Source organism: Medicago sativa, chromosome 4 (assembly GCF_051527215.1).
Source record: "Medicago sativa cultivar Bolivia chromosome 4, Bolivia_mono, whole genome shotgun sequence".
NCBI lineage: Eukaryota > Viridiplantae > Streptophyta > Magnoliopsida > Fabales > Fabaceae > Medicago > Medicago sativa.
In genome coordinates this window covers 7,448,411-7,462,981 of record NC_140752.1, presented here as the reverse complement: position 1 = coordinate 7,462,981, position 14,571 = coordinate 7,448,411, and the positions used below count along the sequence as shown (strand labels likewise).

The following is a 14,571-nucleotide window of genomic DNA, read 5'->3' as shown; positions in this document are numbered from 1 at the left end:
TAAAGAAATTGAAATGATTAACAAAACTTGATACATCATATCTCTCATGTGTCTTTTTATAAATGGAGTTCTCTATTTCGTATAAGAAATGGAGAGGATTCTAATTTGCTATTATCTATATCCAATAAATAACAGGATTGTTGCTAGTTGAAATATAATAATGTTTGAAACCACCAAAACTAAAAGGTCTTCATATAATGTTTGCCACTATTCAAGAATCATTCATTATGCAGCCAACAAATCCTCCCAAGACGTGAACTCCTGCCAATCTCCATACTTAGCGCTGAATGTTCCTCCACCAAATTGTTGTGCATACTCGGAAATAACACCGCGAACAGAAGCATCCCAAGTCTTTGTTATATCCTTGAGGGACATGGGTTGTGATAAATTACGTAGGGACATGCTAAACTTCACTTTTGCTTTCTCTGAAAGATCTTCATTCCCCTTACTGCCATAATGTATATAATAACACCATGCATTAGAAACATTTCTCAGCAAATTTAAAGGTAAGGGTGAAAAGTGATACATGCATTGTGTAGATTGCCACTATTTGGAAGAGAAAATACAAAACATTTCGGATCTGAAATTAGCAAATTAAAGCATGTGGGGTTAAAATGTTCCATTATCTCACCGGGATTCAACTGGAAACTTGTCTATGAATATGGGAGAACAGTTAGGATAGTTTGGAGGAACCAGCAAGCGCAAAGGCTGAACAGGTGACTGTAAGTTTATAAAACACAAATAAGGCTAACAAAAGAAATAAAACAATAAAAGCTATTAAAAAAAATTCAGTTGCAAAATCTGGGAGTCCATACCTGTAGTGAAACATATTGAGATTTTAAAGATGGGCTGAGAGACACAGGAATGAAAGAACATTTGACAATGGTCCCATGTACCCATTCAGCAGCAGCAGCAGCTGCTGCGGTTGAATCAACATCTTCATTACTTATGTCTACAATTGTGTCAATAAGTCGGCGATTAATTTGCTGTATTTCTTCCAAAAGGGCATGATTAACCTGCCACAGTACACAAACTCTATATCAGAACCAAAGACCAAAACATCAGATCGGTTATTAAACACAAATTTAAGAGAAAATGTGGAGCTGCATAGTAGTGTCATAGCAATGACAGAGGTGTATTCAAATCATCATACTAGTTAACCAAGTTTTAATCAGTATCCAGATTGAGTGAATGCTCTCAATCTGAATGATAATTCTTGGATGGGTATCCATATTGAATAAATGACCTCGATCTCTACTACAAGGGTTTCCCCTTTGACATCAGAGCTACTACTCTGTTAACTCAAATGCTTATCAAGCTGAAGCATCTCCCTCTTCCTTTACATCTTATTTATTTGGTAGCCAATACTCTTTACCTAACCAGCTAACTACTTTAACTGTCCCCAACTATTCTCTTCTGTCCTGGCAGAATATAAAGTAACACTCTGAAGCATGGGTACTCCAAAAGTGGTGTACCGGGTACGCATACGGTACGTACCGAACTGTACCCATTTTTACTTGATTCATCGTGGTGGGTACGGCAAAAATGAAGAAATTATTTTGATAGAAGTTTGATGAAAATAGTGGAGGAGATGAACAAAAAAAGTAAATCTATGTTGCGACATCATGATAGAAGTTTGATTAAAATATGAATAGAGTTATACTATTTTTTTTTTTTATACTTGATTTTTTTCTAAGCATGTTTTTACAACAACAATGGTAGTAATTTACTTGTAAAATATTTTTTTAATGTTCAATATTAGCATACCGTACCTTCATTTTTTAGATTTGACGTATTACGTACCGGTATCTGTACCCTTACCTATGCATCATAACACTTGAATATTCAATTGGGAAGGGCTGTAGAAAATAAGGGTGCAATAATGATGTAGATAATAGGTAAATGCATCTATAATCCAATCCCATACCCATACAACTCACAACATACAGCCAATGACAAAGATCACAGACAGTAAAAGATATTGTTATATCAACTATAAAATTAAATGTAATAGATAAAAACATATAATTTACTACCTCAGCCTTTGCCTTCTTGACATTAGACGTTGCAGTTGACTCCTGCTGAGAAGCCTCTGAAGCAGATAACTGCTTAAGATTATCATTCATGCTTCCACCAGATGACCCAACATCCAACGTTTTACCACGGATGTGGCGCTTAAACTTCCTGATTCCATTAGTAGTACCACCATCTTGAGTAATAAAACTTCTAGCCTGAAGACGACAATTAGTCATGGAAACCAAATCCTCACCAACAGCTGCTCTGGATCCATTACCTGGAGCTGATCCTGATATCCTATCACTCATGCTAACAACTGAACTAATATCACTGACAGCAGCAGTTAATGTCTCAGTAGACATTGATTGCACCTGGATTCATCATTTGTACATAAATTTATCATATATAACTCCAAACATAAGACAAAAATATAATTAAAGAACCTTTTCTCTCTCTAATTTGCGACATCCAATAAAATTTTAGCACGCAGAACAACTAATTAAGTTAGCATGAAGCACATACACTCATTGGATTATGCGTTTCTCAGTGCCAGACATATATTGGTGTCCGAAACTCATATAACATGCGTCAAACAACTAAGACAAGCATCCCAAAAAAAACTCTTTATTCTTTACTTTGACACACCTTAGACACTTCTCAGGCACAACAAAGATTCGTCTACAGTAATAATAGACACATTCTAAATTTTTTTTTTCTTCCTAAAGCAAATAGAACAATTAAAGCTTTTAAAAGCAATATATTAGTTTTCTCAATATAAAGTGTGTGCGTGTGTGTGTCGGTATTGTGTCCGGTGTTTGCGCTTTAGAAGTAGCATATGAAAGGCTTGCTAGACTAACCGCTCTAATTAGACGATCAATAGGATGATCTGCAGTCGACTTCCCAGAAGGAGCTCCTAAAGCATTACAAAACGTACCATCTGGACCACTGAATTCTGCCAATAAAGGAGAGGCTGATATCCCAGGAGTCCCAATGGCAAGGGATTGAGCTGGTGCTGCTGCATTCTGTCCAACATTGGCAGCATTTGACGATGAAACACCAGGAATGGGCTTCTCGGAGTCTCCTAGCATAGGAGATGGAGCCATGGGAGGTGAAGGAGTAGGGACCCCAAATGGTGAATTAGAAGATTGCAGAGGAGTTCCAACTTTTGTTAGAGACGGGAGATGAGTTTGTTGGTCAACTTGGGGAGATGAATTATGTGAAATTTGAGGAGATGCAGCTTGAAAGAGTTGGGGTGAAGAAACCTGAAATGGACTCCCTTGTTTCATCTGTTGATGGGAATAAGTTGAGTTTTGACCCGAGGTAAGATGTTGCTGAAATACCCCTGACTTAGCACCCAATCCTTGTCGCATTTTCACATCATTCATATCATTCATTTGATTAATCTGAGGCAATTGATGTGTCTGCGGTTGTGCAGACATCTGTTGCTTTGCTGGCTGGTGTAGCTGCTGCTGCTGCCTCTGCATTATTTGTCGCTGCTGATATTGTTGTTTGAACTGTTGATTCTGCAGCATCTTCTGTTCCTGCTGATGTTTCAGTTGTTGCTGCATATTGGAACCTGGCTGATGGGTATTTAGATTTGGTTGGATTACATTTGCCCCACCTTGTGACGGTAATGAATTGATGTTGGTCTGTTGGGTATTAACAGTGTTTTGTTGAAGGGAGCTCACTGGAACCTGTTGCAAAGAGTTCGCCGAATTTCCATGTCCAGAATCTAAATTATTACTTGGATGATTTGTATTCAACATATTCTGCTGTGTTGTCGATAAACTAGACATAGAATTGTTCTGCAAGCTCGCAATATTGTTCTGCTGTACGGCGGTAGAACCTTGTAAATTTGATGGCTGCATCTGAGGGTTCATTTGATTTTCATGAGACTGTACTGAAGTAACTTGAGATTGTGACTGTGACATCAAAGCCATATGAGTTGGAGGAAGCTGTCCTGGTTGCAGTGAAGACATGGCTTTCCTAGGTCTAAATTGATTTATGGCGGCTGCAATCTGCTTTTCATATGATCCCAATTTTTCCTTTACACCGAACTGAATACTGCTCTTGGGAATCTGTAGAATTGATATCATGCGTTCAAACATTGTTTTATATCCCTTCAACTTTTCAATCTGATCTGACTTTGGTTGTTGAGGAATAGATTCAACCTGATAAATAAAAATGAAAATTGGATTAAACAGTGTAAAAGTAGACACACCAATAAATTATGGCTTTTATCGAAACGTGCCTTCAATGAACTTGTTATGATTTAAGAATATAATAACCTCCATTTACAGTACTTTTTTTATGAATAATCCTCTGATATACTGAAATAATAAGTATTAAATGCTTTTAGGTGCCAAAGATATATTACAAACTTCTCCTTTGGCATCTAATAATTTTAATTTTTATTCCTGAATCACCCATAAACTATTAGCAAACAAGTAGGAATAAAGCATTGTATTTCATAATAGAGTTGAGGCTTTATGACATTTACTGCCTAGAACATGCTTCAGATTCTAGTGTTACCAACCATAATAATTGCAATGGAAATCCTAATTTATCAATGCCAGCTTTTGAAACTGGCAAGTCAAAGTAGAACCGTGAACATACCTGATGAATTTTCATAGAAATTTTCTGGTATATTTCATTAATCTCTGGCAAGTAAGTTTCTTTCATGGTTTGCAGCTGTAGATTGAAACGGACAAAATCAAATAATCAAAACATTAGTAACCTTGAAATCCCTCATATAAGAACATCTGTATCACTGCTGCATTAACATCTCTAGATATGATATGAGAAGTTCGTTTTGGTTTTTCCTTTCCCTATTGTTTTGTGGTCTCATAAATTGCAAGTTTCATTTTGTTGGGCCATGAGGGAGAGCCTCACTGGGTTGGATCAACACATTGGCTAAGAGCAACCACACAAGTGAGTTGGACACCACATCTTCACCCAAAACCTTAAGGCAATGGATTTATAGGTCATCTCACTTATACATTGCTCAACCTCAACTCTTCCATCCAATGAAGGACTTTAACTCACACTGGTATTATCACAACTCATTTTCATGCTTAAATTGAGATGATGTCTAGAGTTAACAGTAACACCAACTCTCACTAAAGCAACACAACATATAAAAATGGTATCAGACCGGTCCCCTTTTGGGTGTTCCGCCTATATATGGCTCCCTTTGCTGTGTAGTTTCTGTCTAACCAGTCCCTGTTTGTCTCGTGCAGGGATTTAGTTATTAATAAATTTTGCCGTTAAAAAAAAAAATGGTATCATATTAGTAATTACAGACACTATTTGAATGGCAGGATGGCATTAACCAACATAAGATAAAAAATATCAGCAATAAAAGCAAACATTCATTCAGAGCACAAGATTTCAAATATCATGCCAAGATGAGAATCATTCATTCAAACATTGCACATAATTGATAGCCGGTTTCAGACCTATTTAAAAAAGAACAGCTTAATGATTTGCTTGATTAATTTCTTCTTTCCTTGCAAGACTTCAGTGAGGAAATAAAAGTAAAAAGAAAAGCAGCTTAGTACCTTTTGGTAAATTTCTTCTTGCCAATCGACCCCATTTGGTTGTGCAGTCTGCATTGTAGAATCCACAGAAGCTACAACAAATACAATATGAAAATCACATGAACATACAATGCTAAAAAAATACATGAGAGTATGATGGCAGGTTAATAATAAAAAGGGTTTACATATGGAAAACCGGCGTGAACCAGATGACTCGGCCAACTTTTAAAATAAATTGGTAAACCTGCAGCTACTCAAACTCGGATCGGGTCAAGCTGTTTTTCAAAAAAAAAAAAAAAAGGTGCAAAACAGTATCTGCACTACGCCCTTCACACTAAGAACAAATTGAGAAGAAAAACATGAGAGAGGATACAAAGTAACCGAAGAAGAATAGTAAGATAGATCTGTTTAAAAAAAAGAAATGAATGTAACGGCGGCAGCTTCAAGTTTTTTTTTTTTGGTGGTGGCCGGGATTTGAACCCCGGACCTTGCATATATCATGCATTGTCCTTACCAACTGAGCTAAGCTCACGGGGACGGCAGCTTCAAGTTTTAGAGGCATGGTGATTGTGATTAAGAATTAAGGTTTATTATGCATTGGTAGGGAACGATGGGCTTGGGCCTATTTTGTGTTTTTTAGTGCATCTTGTTTTTTTTGGTTTTGGAGAGGTACGACATCTTTAATGTTTTAAAGTATTTATATATTAAACTAATAAAAGAAAAGGTGTGTGTAGTCAGGATCTGTTGACACCAAATCTCAGCCGTAGAATCAAATTAATCCAATGGCTCACAATATCTGGCTGTAAAATTAAATAAGTGAGGCACGTGACATTAATCTTCTTTCTCCTCTCCATCCAGGGTCATCAAAACCTAATTCATTTGAGTTTATATTTGGAGTAATCACACTGCTACCCATACGAGCAAACATGGTATTGATGTTGTTGAATGTTTACAATATTTGAGAGAAGAATATCTATCTATTCACATCTACGATGGCAGTGAAACATTTCAATTTGAAGTGTTTTTATTTCAATTTGACGCAAACAATAAATTGACCAATAAGAATGATATCCCATTGATCGTCTCTTTTTATCTTGATGAGTGAGGTGCGGAAAATCACAAATTGAAATATGAATTATCTCTAGATGGTATCGAAATCTAATGTTTGAAAAAGGAGGTCAAGCAGTTTCGCATGATGAGTACATCGAGAAGAAAGTTCATACAGGAAAAGAAATCTAATAGCCAAACAAAAGGTTTATGGAATGGGTTGTAATCGACACCGCTGGAAGAGAGAAGATGAACTGCACGTGCATGACATCGAAATTTTTTCAATTTGACAGATGGAAAATAATGAGCCGCTGGATTGATTTAATTCTACGGCTGAGATTTGGTGCAAGTCTTATCACTTACACCCGGTGTCAACGGATCCTAACTCATATATATATACACACACACGTCATTTCTTCCAATGGACATTTATATATAACCAAAATTGGGAATTTTTAAGGAATTTAGAAAACTGAGAATTTTTAGAGAAGTTATCAGGTTTAATTACAATTAATACTGATACATATTTAGTAGAGACCGAGTTATCTAACCAGGTCATCCGATTTAATCTGGTTCAGTCATGTGGTTCAAACAGTGACTCAGTGGTTCGACGTGTTTCGACCGATGACTCAGTGACCCAATAACCTTACCGAGTCAATGACTGAGCCAGTTTATAAAACTATGGGTAAGGGTCTCTCAAATACCAGTGAGGAATGTTCGTTTCGTGAATCACCTTCTATCTCTGGAACATTATGATCAGAGAAAGTACTACCGAATGCTAGACCATTTACTGTCTCTTCCTATTTTCACTCTATCACTTGGTCCAGTTCTACCGGAGTACTTTGCATATGCTAATAGAGCCATTGACTCAATGAAAATGATGAGAGCAAAATGCATGGATGCAAGAACATACTTGTTGATGTTTCTGGAAGAGCTCTTTGAGATTGATATAGTTGTTTTTGCTGATCAAGAACACTTTGTTGTACACTTTGTTGTTGAAGTAAGGACCCTGATGCTTGGAGTTTTTGCTGCATATCTCGTTGCAAAGGATTTTGCTGCTGCTGCAAACCCAGTTGCTGTTGCATCTGTGCAGGCTGGTTATGAATCTGCGACATCAATTGCTGCTGTGAAGCCTGTGGCTGGGACTGCTGCGACTGAGATGGCAACAATTTTGATGGATTGTGTTGCAATTGTTGCTGCATTGAAACCTTTGGTTGTTGCAGCATCTGTGCAGAATGATGGCTTGTTTGGATGCCTTGGTTGCCAGACTCAGTTCCAAACTGCTGTTGTTGTTGTAACCCCTGTACATTGTTTCCCGGCTGTTGTTGATGTATATTTGTTAGATTGTTTTGATGATTCATTAACTGTTGTTGTTGCTGTCGCTGTTGCAGGTTCATGAGATTATTCTGCTGTGGATGCAATCTCTGGGATTTCTGTACGTCACTGACATTGTTCTGTTGCCCAAGCATCTGAGCATGTTGCCCATTTGTTGCATTTGACTGAGGCCCCGCAAGCTGCTGCTGTTGCGGTTGAATCATTGGTGTTTGTTGCTGATTAACAACAGAATTCTGTTGTTGCTGCCTAATAATTTGGGAATGTTGCTGAAGTCTAGACTGTGTTGAATGTTGAACATTATTGGACTGCTGATTCTGTGGAAGGCTAGATAGAGATGATTGCACCATTGAAGGCTGCATGGCCGATGATGTTTGTATATCAGATTGTTGAGAAGATAGCAGCTGATTTGGTTGCAGAAGGTTCTGCTGTTGTTGCTGCTGTATCTGAAGCTTTTGCTTCAGAAGCTGCTGTTGGTAAAGAGTCTGTTGTTGATTTTGTGATTGTTGCTGTTGCTGTTGCTGTTGGGGAACAACTTGCGGCCTACCTGACATTTGCCTCTGATAACCAGGAAATATACTCTGTACATTGGAATTCTGGCCAATAGGGTTACTCACAGAATTTTGCCCAGGTTGTTGAGTGTTCGGATTTTGGCTAATATTCTGGCTGGGAATCTGGGGTAGAGTCAATACAGATGAAAGGTTAGGTTGAGGTGCAACATTATTTGGAATGGTTTGAGATGGAAGCTGCTGACGAGGCTGGTGCTGACTAGGCAAAGGATTTGGATGTTGTTGTCCTGGATTAAAAAATTGAGACTGTAAAACAAGTCCTATGAGAAAGAAAAATAACACAAATATGGATCACAATATTTAACATGAAAACACCATTTGGTTTATAACAACATATGGAAAAGATCATTCTAAAAATTCAAAAGAAGGAAATAAAACAAGACAAGCAGAACCGGAGAAGGACAGTAAGACCACTATTAAGATTCCCACGTTGGTTTCTTCAAAATAAAAGAGTCCCACGTTGGTTTCTTAAATATGGTTTGGAATGTGTTTATAATTGGTGGATAGTCCTCACCCCTGCAAGCCGGTTTTTGTAAGGATTGTTTTAGACTCAACCCAAAATTCTAAGATTGTATTAGAGCCAATCCAAGATCTATTGGGCCACACGCTATCAGACCACTCAAGCCACGCTTTAGATGTCTAGACTTGGGCATAAGGGCGTGTGATAAGAATCCCACATTGAATTAGATATGGCATGAAGATGTGTTTATAAGTGGTGGGTAGTCCTCACCTATACAAGCCAATCATGTAAGGGTTGAGATAGGCCCAACCCAAGATTCTAAGCATGGCCAATAGAATACAACTTGCTCATTTATTAGATCCAAAACAATAACATGCTAATGCTAATAATTCTATAGTCCAAATAACATTGATACATGCTAAGAACTATATAGTCCCAAAAACATTTAGCAATGTGTATTGATTGTTCATCAACCTACCCAATAACGACATGGCCCCTTAATTGTTTAGGTGGGCCAATTACTTCCCTTTAGAGGAGTATTTAGAATCAATTAGAAACAATACTAGATTCATCAAACATCAGTAAGCAAATTCTTCAACAGCTTATATATATATCATTTGCAAACAATGCCAAGTAAATAAGGAACGTTTATTTAGCTTCCAGGCAATATTCAACGGAATTTCCGTATGGCAATTCTCAAACTTCCATAAAGACTTAACAGAAGTTAGATGTAAGAATCTATTAGAGCAATGATAAAGTTTGGGTTTTGCTGACATGTGCTCTTAGGGCACTTGTTAAAGAATAAAAATTAAAAGTTTTTGTGTAAAAAAAGACAATTTGTAAACTTTCAAGAAATTAAATATACCATTTCCAATATAATGTTTCAAAATTTAGTTCATTAACAAATTCCCTATGCTAACATGTTACCATTTGCTTTAAAGTTTAAGTAACAAAATAAGGCTTCACTCAGTTTCTGCTAGTACTTTGCAAATGCCCCAATATTTAAATAAGCATCTTTGGTAACTTTAAAGCAAATAATTAAATAAACATTTCTCATTTTTAAATACATAAATAATTAAGTAAGATTTGCCAACTTTGGTATCATACCCGAATACAACCACCAATTCCCTAGAAAACATATGCTTACCTTGATCGGGCAGATTATTGCTGGGACCACCTTCATTTGATGGCATATTGTTGGCCATGGTGTTTTGAGATTTATTCTCCATTGTTAGCATTTTCATAGATATTTTTCGTAGATAATCAGACTGAAAAGAAGGAACACCAGTATCGAGTTAAATAACCGATGTTCAATATAGTAGAAACCTATGCTATCTTTGAGAAAGAGAATATGAATATTCTTTATTGATCAAAAGTTAGTTATGATTACGTGATGATAATTGATGAAATCCCTCTAACTTATTTGATTCATTTCGTTACAATGAGAATAACTGTTTGTTAGGACTGTTATTTTATAGGTTATACGCAGCTACAGTAGGCTGTATTGATATATACTACAATACGAAATAGTTTCATGAGTAACCATGAATGAAAGTAGAGACTGCACAGTACTCGTAATGAATGTACCTGGCTTGTCGCAGCAGTATAAATCTTATCTTCAAACCTTTGAGCAATCTTCCGAAGTTCAAGTAATCCCTCAGAACCAGAAACAGGAAGATGTTTTCTTAACGTGTCCATTCTACAAAGGAAAAGCAATTATTTCAAATTTAGATAGTGCAAGTGACAGAGATGTTCAGACAATGGCACAAACACAACAAGATTAGCGGTAAAAAGATAATCAGTTTGTCAGATAATTATTTATTCCCCCACCCGCAGAACAAAAAAAATAGAGACATTTCAACTACTGTCTGTTTAGAGGACAGATCCAAGGATAATCATTCATCGATGACACAAAAAAATTGTTACAATTTGTTTCAAAATGATTGGAAAACTTGAAAAGTATATAGTATTAATAATTTCATATTCAAATTAATACTCAACTATGGTCATTCACCGCTAACCCGGCCAAAAAGTATTGTAGCATAAGCATGCTAAAAATCATGCATGGACCTCGAAAATATTTGGTAGTGATTCGGATGAAAAACATTCATCTGAAAAATAATGAGAGGCATTTGCCTATTATTTGTCAGAAATTGAATAGAATTCAGCGAAGTTGTATGCTTAAATGATTTAATTTTTTAAAGTTGAACAGAACCACTAAACGTGCTTCTTGTTTTTTTTTTTACTTCTTCCATTCTTGGATAGAATTGCATCTATAGAACAAACAAAAGAAATCTTCAACAAAGGTTGTCAATTTATGGATTGATTATTCATTTCTTAATTTTCTTTGGAAATGCAACGACAGCTAAGAATACTACGATTTAAATAACCTCTGATACAATATTGACACTGAATCTTACATTTTGTTGACAATTCTTTGGCGTTGATCAGGTTGCAGTTGAGTTCTCCAATCAACTGTGTCGGCAGTGGTTTCAGTACCCTGATTAGGAACCCAATTATTGGAATCCATCAAATCTGAATCACAAGAAAAAGAACAATCCAATCAAAGCCAATTCTGAAAAGAAACATGAAAGGGACATATATAAGCAATGTACCAAGATGTTATATATACGAACAGTACAACAAAATACTAGTGTTATGTGGGCATGAAGAACAGAAGAGACTGCAATCATAGATAGGACCCTCTATAACAGGAATATGTATAATAAATCATCTAAAATCAGTGTCGTCAATCACAAAAACTAGCAATTTGTTCAAATTCGCTTACAATGCACTGTTATAGCCCCACTATAACCGCTTTTTGACAAGTGTTACTAAATGGTGGTCATGGCACCACCCTTTTGGACAACTACCATATCAAATTTGTGAAGGAATGTCCGCCATCGCGGCGCCATTGGCTGCAATGGCATGTTTATATAGCGTATTTTTAACCATCATTTATATTCCGTCATCCGCTGTCAACAACAAACAATCTGTAGTACATAGCATATTACAAAACAATAACAGTTTGTTCAGATTCCGCTATGCTATAACCGCTATTTCACAACATCTCGATTAAAATGTGCTAAATATTAAATATTAAATTCTCAAAAGCACTAATTTATTAAGGTTTAGGGTTCTGTCCGATGCTCATTAGGGTTCGGGCAAGCCTCAAGGCTCAAAGAGTGTTTACAGAAGTACCTACAGATTATCGTACCCACCAAAGAGATGGTTATGAGTCAACTACTTACCAATAATATATAACATTGTTGATGAATTATTGTGGAATCGAATCTCATATTAAAAAACAGGAGAAGAAGGAATCTGAATCTTATCTTTTTTACACAAATCAATTACTTACTCCTCTTCCTGCTTGCGATTTGCGATTCTGGTGTTGCCGTTTCTTGCTTCAATATCTTTGTTCAGGTTTGCGATTTCAGTTTCTTCCTGCTGCTTGCCGTTTGCGATTTGCCATTTTGTTGTGTTTTTTTTTTTTGTTTATTCATATATTTATTTATTAAACACAAACAAAAAAGTGTGCATTCATCTCTTATTTATGTCTTAAATATGCAATTCGTCCCTCTAATTTATGCGCGTTTTGATTTTCGTCCTTGTAAAACAAAATATTTAAAAACATCCCTACAAAAAATAATTGTTTTAAAAAGCTCCATGACCCCGCTTCAATTATGATTTGGCATGGTTTTGGCCACGTGGCAGTTGCTGACTGTGCAACCTTTTGTCACGTGGCATGCCACATAATTAAAAAAATATTGGAATTTTTTATGATTTTTTAATTTATTTTCAGTTTTTTTATTTTAAAAAATTATTTTCAGAAATTAAATTTTTTTAATGACTTGGACTGCCACGTGGCAAAATTCTGCAGCGATGTTTTTAATTTTTTTTTACGAGGACGAAAATCAAAACGCGCCCAAATTACAGGGGCGAATTGCATATTTAAGCCCTTATTTATTAAGTATCCCCGTGAGTTTAGCTCAGTTAGTAGGGATAATGCATAATATATGCAAGATCTGGGGTTCAAATCCCGGACACCACCAAAAAAAATCTCTTATTTATTAAGTTCAAGGTCATTTTAAATTGACACTCTTAATTTGAGTATTTAGGTAACAAATACTAGATGAAACTTTAGAGAAAAAATTGGGACTTTGATGTTAGAACTTTGATTGTATATGTTGTTGTGATTGTGATTTTGTTGGTGAATTACCACTATGACTCATCAACAAATTCTTCATATGACTACCAAAAATAGAACCACCAAGAAGTTCTGGATTATTTGATTATGTCTTTGGAGGAAGTGGAAATAACAATGATGAAGGTGATAGTGGAAAGGGGGGTTTGAATTGTGACCCTTTTAAAAATTATTCCTGAAACTTAAATAAGCTTATATACTCAAGAAAGTTCTTGGTAAGAGTTAAACAAATAAAAATATTTGTTAATTTAAAACAAAAGGATTAGAGAACTCTAAATTTTATATTTAAAATAAAGTAAATAAAAGGATTAGAGACTTCTGGAATATATGACTGAAATAAATAAAGTAATAAAGGGACCAGAAAAAATATTCATATTGAAAGACATTGAATATGAATTATGAAAAATATTCATGTGAGAGAGAGATTGAATTCTTTTGTATTGTAAGCTCTTGCCAATTGCCTTGATATGTTGCTATATTTATAGATGGCCGGAGTCTTTGAAGCTCACTTGAAATATACATAAACATACAATTGTTGTTTGTACGTTCCAAAACAACCCATGTGCATTTGCTTTGTTGCTTGATGCGCAAGGTTGCAAAAAATGTGTTATTCCAAGTGAAAAATGTTCTGAAGAACATTCTCTTCTTTCCAAGCCTTTTGAGACAACCCACGTGATGTTGTAATAATACAGCTATGATTAGTTGTAAATGGATGGAACATAATGATGTCATCCTTATCTCTTTGTAGTTTCACCAGAATGTTCTCAAGAACATTCTTTCTTTGTAAAACAATTTTTCTTCTTTCTTTGAGAACATAATGATGTAATAATCCAGCTGTGATTTTGTGTGAAATGGATGGGACATAATGACATCATCCTTATCCCTTTGTAGTTTTACCAGAATGTTCTCAAGAACATTCTTTCTTTGTAAAACTATTTTTCTTCTTTCTTTAAGGCACATGCTTTTTCAATATTTCTTTAAATGCAAAGCCTTTATGTAATCATGTGATATTCTTTCCATTTACGTCATATATCAAAGTATCTTCTTTTGGTGAGACATAGGGAATATTTTGTTCTTGGATTTGTACCACAAAGTTCATTTATGTCCTTTTGCTTATTTGCTTTGATAATGACGTTTTCAACTTCACTTGTAATCTTAAAATGTTCCTCTCTTTAACAAGAACATTCTCATGAAACATTTCTCACAAAACACACTAGTAGATAACAAAATAATAATTGTAATATTTTTGTTATCTTTTAAAACATCAAATGAGGATGTTTTCTTCATTTTGTATGACCAAAATGATATTTGTAGGAACATGATAAACCTTTCTCAAAGTCAAAATTCTTTTGATTGATTTCTGTTCTCCAAATCATATCTTGAATAGTGATAGAGGATTCT

The 14,571-nt window shown here is 35.6% G+C and overlaps 1 protein-coding gene across 4 annotated transcripts; it reads right to left on the bottom strand.

Annotated features, from left to right (window-relative positions):
* Positions 1-12,446, bottom strand: LOC146925915 (mediator of RNA polymerase II transcription subunit 15a-like). 4 transcript variants are annotated; one of them, XM_085758342.1, is made up of 12 exons: positions 11,752-12,446; positions 11,384-11,498; positions 10,551-10,662; positions 10,111-10,231; positions 7,516-8,730; positions 5,577-5,647; positions 4,633-4,707; positions 2,874-4,187; positions 2,037-2,387; positions 816-1,016; positions 632-720; positions 1-448 (listed from the first exon to the last, which is right to left on the bottom strand). In XM_085758342.1, exons 2-12 carry the CDS (start codon positions 11,491-11,493, stop codon positions 226-228), a joined length of 3,882 nt encoding a protein of 1,293 aa, XP_085614468.1. In that variant the 5' UTR covers positions 11,494-11,498; positions 11,752-12,446; the 3' UTR covers positions 1-225. The 4 variants fall into 4 exon arrangements, with proteins under 4 accessions (XP_085614468.1, XP_085614465.1, XP_085614467.1 ...); XM_085758339.1 differs by having other exon boundaries at positions 12,215-12,446; XM_085758341.1 differs by having other exon boundaries at positions 11,384-11,538; positions 12,325-12,446.
* Between the last annotated feature and the right edge of the window lie 2,125 nt (positions 12,447-14,571).

Coding starts and splice junctions, on each gene's coding strand:
- LOC146925915 (XM_085758339.1), bottom strand. Junction 10,663..11,383: donor CAAAGAATTGTCAACAAAAT/GTAAGATTCAGT, acceptor TTTCCTTTGTAG/AATGGACACGTTAAGAAAAC. Junction 2,388..2,873: donor TTGATCGTCTAATTAGAGCG/GTTAGTCTAGCA, acceptor TGATGAATCCAG/GTGCAATCAATGTCTACTGA.